Source organism: Apium graveolens, chromosome 5 (genome assembly GCF_009905375.1).
Source record: "Apium graveolens cultivar Ventura chromosome 5, ASM990537v1, whole genome shotgun sequence".
NCBI classification, from domain to species: Eukaryota; Viridiplantae; Streptophyta; class Magnoliopsida; order Apiales; family Apiaceae; genus Apium; species Apium graveolens.
The window spans coordinates 40,770,712-40,783,493 of record NC_133651.1 but is presented as its reverse complement, the minus strand read 5'-3'; the positions used below and the strand labels follow the sequence as shown (position 1 = coordinate 40,783,493).

Sequence of the window (12,782 nt, the reverse complement as noted above, 5' to 3'; positions counted from 1 at the left end):
AGAAAATCTAGGATAGTTTGTTGTACATTCTGAGGCAGCTCACTGATTCTATCTTTCTTAGGACAACTGATCTTTCTCCTACTAGATTCTGCCATCATCTTTTGCAATATGTAAATGCCAAGTACCTCATCATCTATTATCTATTATATATATATATATATAATACTGCAACATCAAATTTTTGGGGAAATATTTTATTCGTAATTACTATTTTGCCCATGAATTTTATTAAATAATAAAATTGTTGTTTTGGATGGGAATCGAACCCATGTCAACTATTTGTAAATTTACCATATCAACCACTTGAGTTAGAGACGTATTTGTTTAAGTCTTGATAACATCAATTGTTGAGGTAGAGCTTACTTATTTACACAGAGTGCGTCTTACTCTATAGTTAATTTGATATTTATTTTAATATATCTAAAATATAATGATGTGAGACTTGATTAAATAACTCATTTCTATATACTAACTTTATACTTGGGCAAAACGACAAGAGTATATATTTTTTAATTGTACAACTTTTTATTTATAGTTAAATTTAGAGTTTACATACAACTTTAATAAAAAAATTCGTTTTAAACCCAAATTTCTACTGTTACATAGCCAACTTTATCTAATCAACGAACGGAAGCATGATTTTTTATCATACTAATTTTAAAAATATATTTTTCTCCATAACCATTGAACCATGCTAGCTTATTTATACTAATTTTATAAACGAATAATGTAGAATATTCATGAGCATAAAATATACGGTTTCGATAGACGAACATTCGATAAATAAATAAACTTATCAAATAAATGAATAATCTCGATAAAAAATAACATTTCCAAATGTATTATTCATCGAGATTTTATTGTATATGTTTGTGACTGTTCTAGGGATGAGCAAACCCGAAATTAAAAACCGAAACTGAAACCAAAACTGAACCAAACCACATGATTAAAAACTGAACCAATTAATAACCAAACCGAATAAAAACCGATCTGTTAATATGGATGCAGTTTGGTTTTAATATTTTTAAAACCAAATACGCACCGACCGTACCAAACCTTTCACAAATTTTCAACACATCTATAATTCACAAGTCATTTGATTACCTCTCATTTTCATTACTTTGGTAATTTGGTTGATTACTTTTTTACCATTAAACTTAACGTATTTAAATTATATATGTATTACAACACAATCAAATAGTCAGGTTTATCCCAACAGGAGCAAAATGTTAAGGGGATAGGCCGGTACAAAAATAACTCGGTGCTTTTTTTAGTCATATATGGAATGATGTAGTAAAGAAATAGATTTGAGACAAAAAGATTTAAAGAAGAAGATTATTCTCTTTACCAAAATATATGTATATCCACTCACGATCTTATAATAAGAGCAGAGGATCATTCCCTATGAATCAATAATTAGTTAAAAATTATTAACATAATCATATTTATGAATAAATAATTTAGAATCAATCTATACCACCGTAAGCACATAGACATCGAGTATGCCCATGAATTGCATGGGGGAAGTAGTTACTACCGATAATATTTGAACATGGCGAGAAGATAAAAAACTCTTAAAACAACACACATAACGACCATCGTCCATTTCACGATAATTTTAAAATTTTCATTACTGTTAAAAAACTAAAAACGTCTCGGTATGAAATATTTAACTGCCATCATTAATAATAATCATGCTCCACTTCAATGATTTGGATCAATTCTTATTGGGTAGTTAATTCAAATCATTATTTTAAAGAGCAAAATGTTCGGTAAAGAAAATTAAAATATTATTTTCCTTTATACTACAATCACTCTTAATATTATACGTTCTTACAAATTTTTTTTATAAATATACCCATATTCGTCAACTACAAATATTTGTAAAATATATTTAATAAATATTAAAATACTTAAAAATTAATATATAAGAAATGCCCGTGCCGGGTTTAGGAGCTAGTTTTATTAAATTAAATAAGGTTCATTTCACCAGCATACTTTTATTTGCACTAGAATTCAAACACCGGGCTTAAGATTTATTATTTACATCCCCCTAATGCATGACACTTAATTCTTAGCAGATCATAAGAGAATGGAGTTGAACATACCCCAATCAAATAAGTGAAAACCTCAACAGAAGTACCAAATATTAAAGATGAATAAGAATAGTTTCATTCATTTTTCTTCATTCTTCTCTTCGGCTTCTTTCTTGAAAAGTTCCATTTAAATGAAGAATATGGGTCTATCTACTTAGAGGGCGTTTGGAAACTTTCATTTCATTTCAAATGACAGGATTTGAGTTGTCATTTCAAATTCTCATCTTTATACTAATATTTGAATGTATAGGATTTCAAATGAAATCCAAATCCAAATTTTCAAACATTTTATTTGATCAAATCCAGAATTTGAAATGAAATTCAGTTTTCCAAACGAGTCATTAATGAATCTCGATTATCTCAAATATTATAGATATACCCAAGTGTGTAATTACCTTGGGTGATAGTGTTACATTAGACTATGATAGTAATATTTGGATTAATTTATCATCTCCTAGATATGTCATCATAAAATGCGCTATTCTGTTGCATTTCATATCATTATTGTATCACATCTTTAAAATGAGACCATTTACTCCGACCTACCGGCCACGATTACCAAAAAAATGAGGTTTACACTGAGTAAGGGCTTAAAATCCTTTAAAAAAACATAAAACAACATGCAGCCCAAATACACAAGACTATACATACAAATACTTCGTCATATTAGTCTTAATAAGTTTCTTAAACAAATTTATACAATGTCACTGAGCTTAAGTTGCATTAGGTTCTTGCTACAATTTATTTAGGATGACATATAATACTACGATAATCATTCTGCTTTCAATGACTGGAACAGGCTATTTCAGTTTTAATCAGCGCTGGAACCCTGTGAGTGAGCTTAGGCCCTTGGCTTAAATAACACTAGAACTCGGATTAAAGGAAATTGGCTAGCGAGACCCTTCTAAGTTCTATATAGCGACAACGAACAAGGTTGAGCATGCAGCATTTTCTAATCTTCTTTGTCAGCGAGTATTTTCTTCAGTTCTTTTTTGTTCACCTGAATCATACAAAAAAGGCCAATGAGCTAAACTCATATTTAAACTTGTATTGATACAGAATATGAAAATAACAGAGGTGGTAAGAAATCATTGATTCACCTTTCCCATGGCATTTCGCGGAATTGAGTCCCAAAGAACGAGTCGGGTGGGTATCTGTATTTGAAGAAAAATAAGAAAGATAAAATTCTGAGCTTGGGGAATGAAGCATTGTAAAAAATATCAAACATTCAATAACTGTATCTATATTAAAGTTGAGATCAAAACAAGAAACAGTTCAAGTTGATAAGGAAGTGCCATTATTTGTGATAACCCGGTATGAGGTTTGCATGACGGATACGACTTGGACATTCCAGATATAAATGGTGAAAAGGTATGGAGTTGGTAATGTGTTATACCTTGTACGGAGCAAGTTTTTCTTTGGCCCAGGTAGAAAGCTCTTCCAAGCTTAGAGCAGGCATCATTTTTTCCTCACGCTTTCTTTTCACCTCTGCTTCAGGAACAATAATAGCGCACACAATTTCCCCATATGTCTTGTCCATTAAACCCAGAACACAACACTCAGAGACTGATGGATGCTGTAAAATACAAATTTTGACATAACATCATTGTTCATTGCACTTCATAACATATTCATAAAAAAGAAGTGAAAATCTATACAACAAGAACAAAATATGCTAAATACAAGAGGCATGTATCACCATGCCCATGGTATGTGCCATGCCAAGTACAGTTGTTTGCATTGGACGAACGAGAACTTACATCTAGCAGAGTTGCTTCAATTTCTAATGCTGATAACTTATATCCACCGACCTTCATAATATCAGCACTATTACCTAGTTCAGTAAAAGCTTGATATAAGTATAACATAAAGATTTGGACAAGCTGGGTAGTTGCTTTATAAAGTCAATTATGTGATACAGATGGTTAAATTAATACGACTTATAAAGCATTGGGGGAAAAATATAATATTACCTACAGTATTTGAGAAATAATAAGAGACATGTTAAATTTTTAATATACTTACGGCCCAAAATCACGAAGTATCCATCTTCATCAACTGTGACAGCATCTCCGGTCTTAAAAAAATGATCATCAGTAAAAGATGATCTGGTCACCTAATAAATAAGAAAAAATGTAGGTGTATAAAGTTTGTTTTCACGTATTAAATTTCCAATTTTTTCCGCCTTTTTTGATTGCCTGATAGGTGATAGAAAAGCTCCAAAACATAATGAACATCATATAATTCTATAATAACAGAAGTCCTAGCCTCTAATTGGGAACAGTGCCTTGATTCCGTCAAACAGATAAACCACAATATGGAAAACAATGAAAAATAATTAGTGCTTTTGAATGTTCTAGCAATAAATGTTAATGACATCATACAGATATCAACATAATAGATAGAAGATCATCCTATCAACCAGAAAATATAAAGAGAATTATCAGTTTTTAAGTGAGTGCTGGTTACAAAGCTAGAATAAAATTTACTATTAAGAGAGAATGGAACAGAAGGGAAAAAGAAGAAGCAATAACTGGAAGTGTAAGTCAAAAGGTACCTCAGGAAGATTCCAGTATTCCTTAAACAAAGAAGGACTTTTGATGCAGAGCTCACCAACCCCAGTTGGATTGCCAGCATCATCATCTTCTCCAAGAATTTTGGTCTACCATGAAATAAGAACAAGTTACTACACCATATGTTCCGATAATAATCTCTAGAGTACATCTTTAGTAGATCAGCCTTTTTTGTTCAAAACAAAAATTATAAGCTGCTAAGTAATAAGTATATTATATTTTATGCCAGACTCCTATTGTTATTTATCTGGTCCAAGATGAAGTTAAAGCTCAAGACAGTCAGGGACGAGAATGCTACCTGACATGGATGTTACAAATCAGGTAGCAATGAGAATGTTATGGTAAATGCAAGGTATAATCAATGCTCAAATGAAGGTAGGAAAGCGTTAGAGGAGTGTTAAGTCAGAAAATAGAAATCAGTATGGTTAAGGGCCTATTTACTTCAACTGTTTTCCAGAAAATTTTTCTAAGAAAATTGGAAAAACTAAAAACATGTTCAAATGCAAAATTTTCAAAACAAAAACATGGAAAAATAGAAAACACAGTTTTCCCGTGTTTTCCAAATTATAACTACATATATGAAAAGTGTGGAAAACAACATTTTGATGTTTTCTAAACCTAGAAAAGTGAAAAACACGGCTGCTAGTTAAACACCTAACCCACTTCGATCCCTACCAGACGCAAACATTTTTATATTTTTATTATTTTAAACTTTAAATGGTCAATTAACAATTTTGTAAGTTTTCTTAGAAAGTTAACAAAAAAAAAGTAGCAGAGTAAACAACCAATATACTACTCACTTAACTTATGGACCTTATAAATTTTCAACACTATAATATCATATTTTTAAATTAAAAAGTATAATACATATTTGTAATAAAAAAATTCAAAATAGTTTAATTTAACAATTATTTTGGTAGTTTGATTAATAGTAATAATTGTATTATAAGAGAGAGCTTATAACTAATAACTAATAACTTATATGTTAGAAAAATAAAGAAGAGACTCCTGACTAAAACTTAGTTATGAGTTATTTCGTAGAAGATTCTATAAAAAAAATTGTATATAATTATTAATTGGATTATTTAATAAAAGCTACAAAATCGTATATATTTAGAGTCATATAATTAGAAAGTTTACTTTATTTGTCATCTTTAATTATATTTTATCTAAAAAGTTATTTTAAACATGTTAAAAAAATATGTATAAACAATTAAATTGTGAAAAGTTAAAATTGTTTTACTAGTTGCTCTTCTATATATTTACTCAAATTATCTTGTCATTTATTTAATGTTTTTGAGAAAACAGGAAACTGACCATATATTATTTTAGCATTTGGAACACATTCTCTCAATTTTCAAATGTTTTATTAGAAATGAAAATTTCAGAAAATTTTTAAAAAAAGAAAATAGAAAAGTGAAAAAAATTTCTACAACTAAACAGCCCCAAGTGTTCTGCCCCACTCTTTAAAGAAAACATTTACTATCCAACTATATTCTTGTTTAAATACCATCTGAACTTCAAGTAGAAATATGTGTATGTTAAAGGTATTTTACTTTTAAAGTATAGTCTGTTACATATAATTTTCTATTGATCATTTTCCTTGACTAATTCTACTGCTACTCCTGCAAGTACAGTAATAAATTTGGTACAATAGATATTGCAAAGTTGATTTGACCAACCTGCACACCGGGAAGTGGGTTTCCAACTGTGCCACCTTTCCTTAAGCCTTTTAGGGGATTAGAAATTCCCATGACAAACTACAAAAAAAATGAATAAATGACACAATCACAAATAGAAGTAGAAGACACCATTTTCTCTGGAAAAAAAAATCCATTCAGCAATATAAACTACATAGATGACTAGTACAAATACCTCAGTCATGCCATATCTTTCTAACAGGCGATGCCCTGTAATGGTTTCCCATTGTTGCATGACGGGTAGAGGAAGGGCAGAGGAGCCAGACATCTACAAACAAATATAAGTTCAGTTATTATTTAAATAACTAAATATGGTTAACCATGTCAAATTAAATGGGATTATTTAAATAACTAAATATGGTTAACCATGTCAAATTAAATGGAGTGATTCTGGCATGTTTACTATTACAACTAAATCATGGGTAACATGAAATCATATGATGAAATGAATTCTGTAGGTAATAATAGATATTTTCTCTTCATTTATGCAAGAATTATTGTTATTTAGTTAGAGAAATTTGGTAATTTAGTATAGAGTTATACCCCACATAGAGATGGGGTTCATTATATATACTGCAACCTGCTAGCATCAAATCACTTTGATCTTTTAGAGAACACGTGCATACTCAGTTGATTGCAATCATTATTTTGTCATCTCTTCTGTGCTTAAGCAATGGCAAGCTAGTAAATATATTGCAATTAGCTCATATACATCTCTTCTTATCACGTCCCTGGTTATTTTCACTTTAATTTTCCGTTTCTAAATTTTCAATCCGCATAATTTGAGTGTCTACTCTGGCAGCGAAACGAGCGATTAGCTTGTGAAGGACAGCAGAGAGCATATAAAATTGCAGCTTTACGGTAAAAAAGATGTTAATTGTAAAGTCAGATACTTCAATTCAACAATTACCATTAGGCGCAATTGCCTTGCAGCTGAAGCACATGCAACTTTTGATTCTTGATCCATATTTTCATAACCTTGTATCAGTCTAGAATACATAGTTGGAACCTGTAAACAGAAAAGGAAAATATTTGGTTGTGAGGGTATAAAGCTAGAACTATAGAATAATTCTTGATGTATACATCTAGCCCTTCCATACACTACAGTGTGATGGTTCCATCATTATAATGTAACTTTCCTCAAGCCATAAAGATCTAACAATGATCATATTTGTAAAGCTGAAATCTATTACTTTGCTTATAAAGTATGTAAAGTATGCACCAAGATAGTTACAGTGCTCAGACTTCTGATATATGGTGCCTCAACTTAAATCTGTGAATGCAAAAAAGATAAAAATGTAATGCAATTAAATTTTAAGTACTGTTTCTTGGAATTATATGTTACTTACTCCTGTAAACACAGTTATAGCATCGTTGGTCGTAGTCCCATCCTTTGGATAAGATTCACGCCATCTCTGCCATATACCCCTCACACTAAATTTTGGCATGAACTCAACCTTAAATAAAGAAGGCAGACATTATGTTATTTTATTCTTTGCAAACAACAAACGTTAACAAGATGCAAAGGATTAAACTTACCGCAGAACCAGCATACAGAGGGGCAAATAGAGCATTGAAAAGGCCATGAACATTTAAGCTGTGAGTTAAGGATCAGCAACTAAATGAATTCTTTATTTTATAATAATGCTACAGCACCGTGAGGTAAGTATTAGTGCAAAAATTTTAGGATATGATGTAATGGTAGACAGTTTAGAAATTGATCGCTGGATGTATATCCCCAAGCTTTTGACAATATTTGGACCTGCAGATATACAAGAGTGGCCTTAGAACAGAGTAATTGAGAAAATAAAATATTCAATTTTTGTTATTACCAAAAATTACAAGCTCGCCCCAACAATACCTGTGCTAGGATGCTTTTGTGTGTATGGACAACTCCTTTTGGTTTACCTGTTGTACCACTAGTGTACAAAATCATTGCTGGGTCCTCCGCTGCATAGCAAGTATAGCAATGAAGTGGTAATGTTGAAATGTACTCAATGTAAGAATAGCCATTAAACAGAATAATATATAAGACCTAGCAAGACCACCTTTTATCTTATCCGAGTTTTCAATTTTCTGCGAATTTGCACTGGCATCAATTTCTCCAACTTGTGATGTATCATCCCCAGTTGTCTGACAACTGGGAACAGAAGGAATGAGAGAAAAATGAGCAGCTTTTTTGTCTGCAATATTCTTCATGAGCTCTTGATGATCTTCAGTACTCAAAACCATGGAGATATCCTACAATCAAATTCCAAAAGGCCATAAATGAGAAGTCATAAAGCCAAAAAATCTGCTACAAAACCTTTCTCCAGAAATAACAAGGTTTTAATAATATTAATGATAAGGCGGGGGAATAAACAAAAGGAAAAAGAAATCTGTACACTACTACTGGTTTTCTATACATAAAAAAGATGTCACAGAGCTATTATTTCATATAACTCCTAACAAAACTATTCAAGCTCAAAAGATGCTGACACATTTACGCAAAAACGATTTGTATCATAATGCAAGTTTAGAATTTATGCAAGCAGCAGGAATCAGTTTCAGAATTATATTAACAAGCTGGTAATGTGCTTTTTGAATTTTGTCAGACTAGCTAATATGTCCTTTAAGGAAAAAGTACACGCCTTTAAAGTGTTGAAAATAAAGGGGGTCAAGGGCAGACCGAATCATTCATGACATGTAAGAGCTCAGCTTCTGGGTAGCTGAGTGCAAGAGGGACTGCAACACCGCCACTGAACCAAGTGGCAAGTACTCCAGCAACAAATTCAGCAGAAGGTTTAGCCACAATTCCTACTCTAGCTCCACCAAGATGCGCAGTGCCATCAACCTGCAAGGTTATATTCATTTGGAATATCTTATTTATATAATAAAAATAAGGAACTTGAGAAATTACACGTCAAATCATTAACCAAAGACAATAGACATGACATCCTCATAACCTACAATATTTTGTGTTTATTTTTTTTCCCTTCGACACTATTGTACAAGAATAAATCTAAAGTAATTTTACTTTTTTGTGTTTGTATATCTGTGTATATAGGTCTTACATTAGACGTTATATGATTAACAGAAAAAAAAATATTATGTCCGACTGCTAAAAACCAGTGAATACTTGCTTCATTAGTGTTTGAATACTAATAAAACGAACACTTGGCTCCGACTCTAGTACGCTTCCAATTTTGCTACATAAAATGAATACAGCATTGTTTAATTGTAAAGTATATCACAAGGAAACCAGGAGACATACCAAGGGCCTACAGTCTGGGGGATCTAAATTAAGAATAACCACATGCATTTTCTAAAGGACCAAAAATTCAAAGGGAACTCACTGTTTTTCCATAGGATGTAAATAATAGTTGAGATATCTTGCAAGCAGATGACTCCAGCTGGAAGTAAGTGTAGCTTTTCTTATCAGCTCTTATAGCAACACGGTCACCCGATGTATGACCCTGTTTGCTAACCGCTTTGAAGACATCCATCAATTTACTATGATCCGAAGCTGTATCTAAAATAACATCAGAGAAAGAAATTATAGTCAAACAGATATGTTGTAATTTAAGCAAGCAAATCAACTACAGCTTATGATGATTAATTTCAACAGAAAATTATCAAGATATATACCCACCGTAAACTACTCGATACGGATCCCACAATAAAACAACATTCCCTCCAGTATACAAATTGCATATCAATATAGAAAATATTTTCAAGGAAGAAATTATATAACGATATAAACAACCGATAACTAAGTGACATGAGTATATTGATTGCACTTGAGAAAACACCATAACCTATAATTCTAAATGTTACAAAATCTAAAACATTAGCATCTAAATGACTATATTACCTTGGGAAACAAACAAATAATAACTATATGACATAGCATAACTATATCCGTTGAATATATTGGTTGCAAATTAGCAAAAATATTAAAATCTAAATGACGTGGCATAATTATAACAATTAGAATTCTGCAAAAACAGTAATATCTAAATGACATAATACAATTAAAATTACATACAAAAATAACCTGTAACATCCAATGCCATAAAACCTAAACGACTAAATTCCATATCAATATAAACAACCAATATCTACATGACGTATCATTGGTATATCAATTAATGTTATGCACCACAATAAACTTTAAAATCTAAATACTCAATCTGGATATAAAATTAATTTTTATATTTCAAAATACCTTAGGTATACAATTCGGATTTTATAAAGTTCATTAAAATTTGGAGCAATTTAACTTGGATTCTCTCATAAAAGCACGAGATTTCAAATGATCAGTAGTAAATCTTGCTAGTCCTCCCTAAACAAGCTACGAGACTGGGTATCAATTATCCTAAAATCACAATCAACCACATTCACCACAAATAACTAAATGACACCGCAGAAGCATATCAATAAAAATTCAATAAAAACTATAACATCTCTAATTATCAACAAAATTCAGTGAAAACTATAACATCTCAATACGAAATTCACCTTTCGATAAAAAAATAGCAATCACTGTCTAACATTTACGCAAACACCTTGAGCTCAAAACAAACAAACAACAAAATCACCTCCTAAAAAGCACAATTCACTTAAATTCATATATACCTACACGTGTAGATACAAGTAAAAGGAGGATAAGATACCAGAAGAGAAGCAGCGAGTGCGAGAAAAAGAGTAGGTGTTGTTTGTTGCGAGTGTAGAAGATAAATTTAAATGGAGATGAAAATTTAATGGAAATTCAATACAACGCTTAACGGAGCAACGAAAGTAGTTGAAATTTATGGCATTTATTAGTGATCGCATGGTAAAATTTAATTTATTCAACGGTGATCGAATCACCGGCTTTTGCCGTTAGCTGTTGGGGACACGTTAATTTCACCTTACAAATAATTTTGACAGACAAAACGGTGAAAACGACGTGTTCAAATAGTTACTGTCCCTGTCCAGCTGTAAATAATTTTAGGTTTGTTATTTATGTAAATTAACAGTTTTACAATGTACAAGAGCGAAGGATATAATATGATGTGGTGCAATTGCTGAAATTAATACCATCTCTTCCAAAATATATTTCCAACAGAAAAGAAATACTGTATATAATTACAAACTTATGATCGCTGGGTAAATTTGTAAGAACGAGAGTTAATCGATTGATAAATATTTAAGTTCACTTTTTGCTGGCCAAGGATTTGTGACATCATTCATTGTGTCAAACATTCACGTTTATGTTCCTTCTTTTTTTTCGGCCTCACATTCGAGTTGCACAATCTAAGTTAAACTTTTCTTGCCTCGACTAATAATTGAAGGGTTGATGGGTGGAGTGGACGGACGTGATTCGAGCTCAAAGAACCGGGCTCGGCCTACTTTGGTCCGGTCCGGTCAAGCTCAGCCTTTTTAAAAAAAAAATAGGTAAGCCAAGTTTTGAAATTAACGAAAAGTTATATTTAAGACAAACTATTTACGAATTTTTACAATCGAGAACCGAATTTAAAGCCGAGTCGAGTTATATTTCATTATTTCACATATTTCGTACTTAATCCATATCAATTTTAAAATAACTTGTCACATTTTTCTTACAGGACTCGCAAATTATATTTTAAAATCTTTTATTTTCTCTTTAAAACATTAATATCAAGTTATTTTGTCTCTTACTATCATAGTTGTAAAATTGGAAATCGGTATTAATCGGTAAAGATACCGATTAGGGATTAATCGGTAAATCGGGGATTAATCGGAAGGATTAATCGGGGTGAACATCGGCTGTGTATTTAATTTTTAAAAATATATAAATAATATAAAATATATTAGTAAGCCCACTTGTTTTGACATTTGGTTTAGTACCTAATAATTAGAAAGGACTGGGCCAGAAATAATAGATAACTATGATAATGAGCTTGTAATTAAATGGCCCAAATCATTTATAACTTCAATACCTAGTAGCCCTATAACTCAATCATAACCATCATAGTCTCCTAATTCCTAAAAGTCTCCATCAATTTTTTTCGCCGCCTTCGTCTTTCTTCCGCCGTCTTCATCTTTCTTCTGCCGCCTTTTCATGATCTGATCGAAACCATCTCTTTATTCAAAGTCATATCACAAAGCTAAACAATTTCACAACTCTTTGATATTCATGACCATCATTTATTGGATCTGTTATTAATATAGCAATCAAGATAAAATAATACACACACACACACACATATATATATATATATCATTTGATTGCATAAAATGATGAAAAAACTTCATATATCTGTCCAAATGCCACCCGATTTTACGTTGTTGACCCGATTTATGTCCGAGTTTGACCCGACTTCTCAAAAAACGTTTTTCCGGCCGATTTCGATGAATTCAATTGGCGACCTGCCGATTACCGATTAATCGTCGAAATCGGCAATTTTTAT

The 12,782-nt window shown here is 31.5% G+C and overlaps 1 protein-coding gene across 3 annotated transcripts; it reads right to left on the bottom strand.

Annotated features, from left to right (window-relative positions):
* Window positions 1-2,738: 2,738 nt before the first annotated feature.
* Window positions 2,739-11,259, bottom strand: LOC141723881 (putative CoA ligase CCL8). Of its 3 annotated transcripts, none has more exons than XM_074525819.1 (17): window positions 11,025-11,259; window positions 9,705-9,880; window positions 9,038-9,202; window positions 8,418-8,610; window positions 8,231-8,319; window positions 8,062-8,131; window positions 7,909-7,961; window positions 7,719-7,826; window positions 7,280-7,378; window positions 6,545-6,637; window positions 6,352-6,429; window positions 4,654-4,758; window positions 4,122-4,212; window positions 3,857-3,930; window positions 3,493-3,672; window positions 3,197-3,250; window positions 2,739-3,096 (listed from the first exon to the last, which is right to left on the bottom strand). In XM_074525819.1, exons 1-17 carry the CDS (start codon window positions 11,182-11,184, stop codon window positions 3,049-3,051), a joined length of 1,836 nt encoding a protein of 611 aa, XP_074381920.1. In that variant the 5' UTR covers window positions 11,185-11,259; the 3' UTR covers window positions 2,739-3,048. The 3 variants fall into 3 exon arrangements, with proteins under 3 accessions (XP_074381920.1, XP_074381921.1, XP_074381922.1); XM_074525820.1 differs by having other exon boundaries at window positions 10,987-11,116; XM_074525821.1 differs by lacking the exon at window positions 11,025-11,259 and adding an exon at window positions 10,870-10,987.
* Window positions 11,260-12,782: the final 1,523 nt, after the last annotated feature.

What these genes read in the sequence shown, in the direction of transcription:
- LOC141723881 (XM_074525819.1), bottom strand. Translation starts at nt 11,184, where the DNA reads ATGCGATCACTAATAAATGCCATAAATTTCAACTACTTTCGTTGCTCC. An exon ending in CACTCGCTGCTTCTCTTCTG is followed by an intron (nt 9,881 to 11,024) that starts GTATCTTATCCT and finishes ATGTTATTTTAG; the next exon opens with ATACAGCTTCGGATCATAGT. An exon ending in CAAGGCAATTGCGCCTAATG is followed by an intron (nt 6,638 to 7,279) that starts GTAATTGTTGAA and finishes ATTTGTTTGTAG; the next exon opens with ATGTCTGGCTCCTCTGCCCT.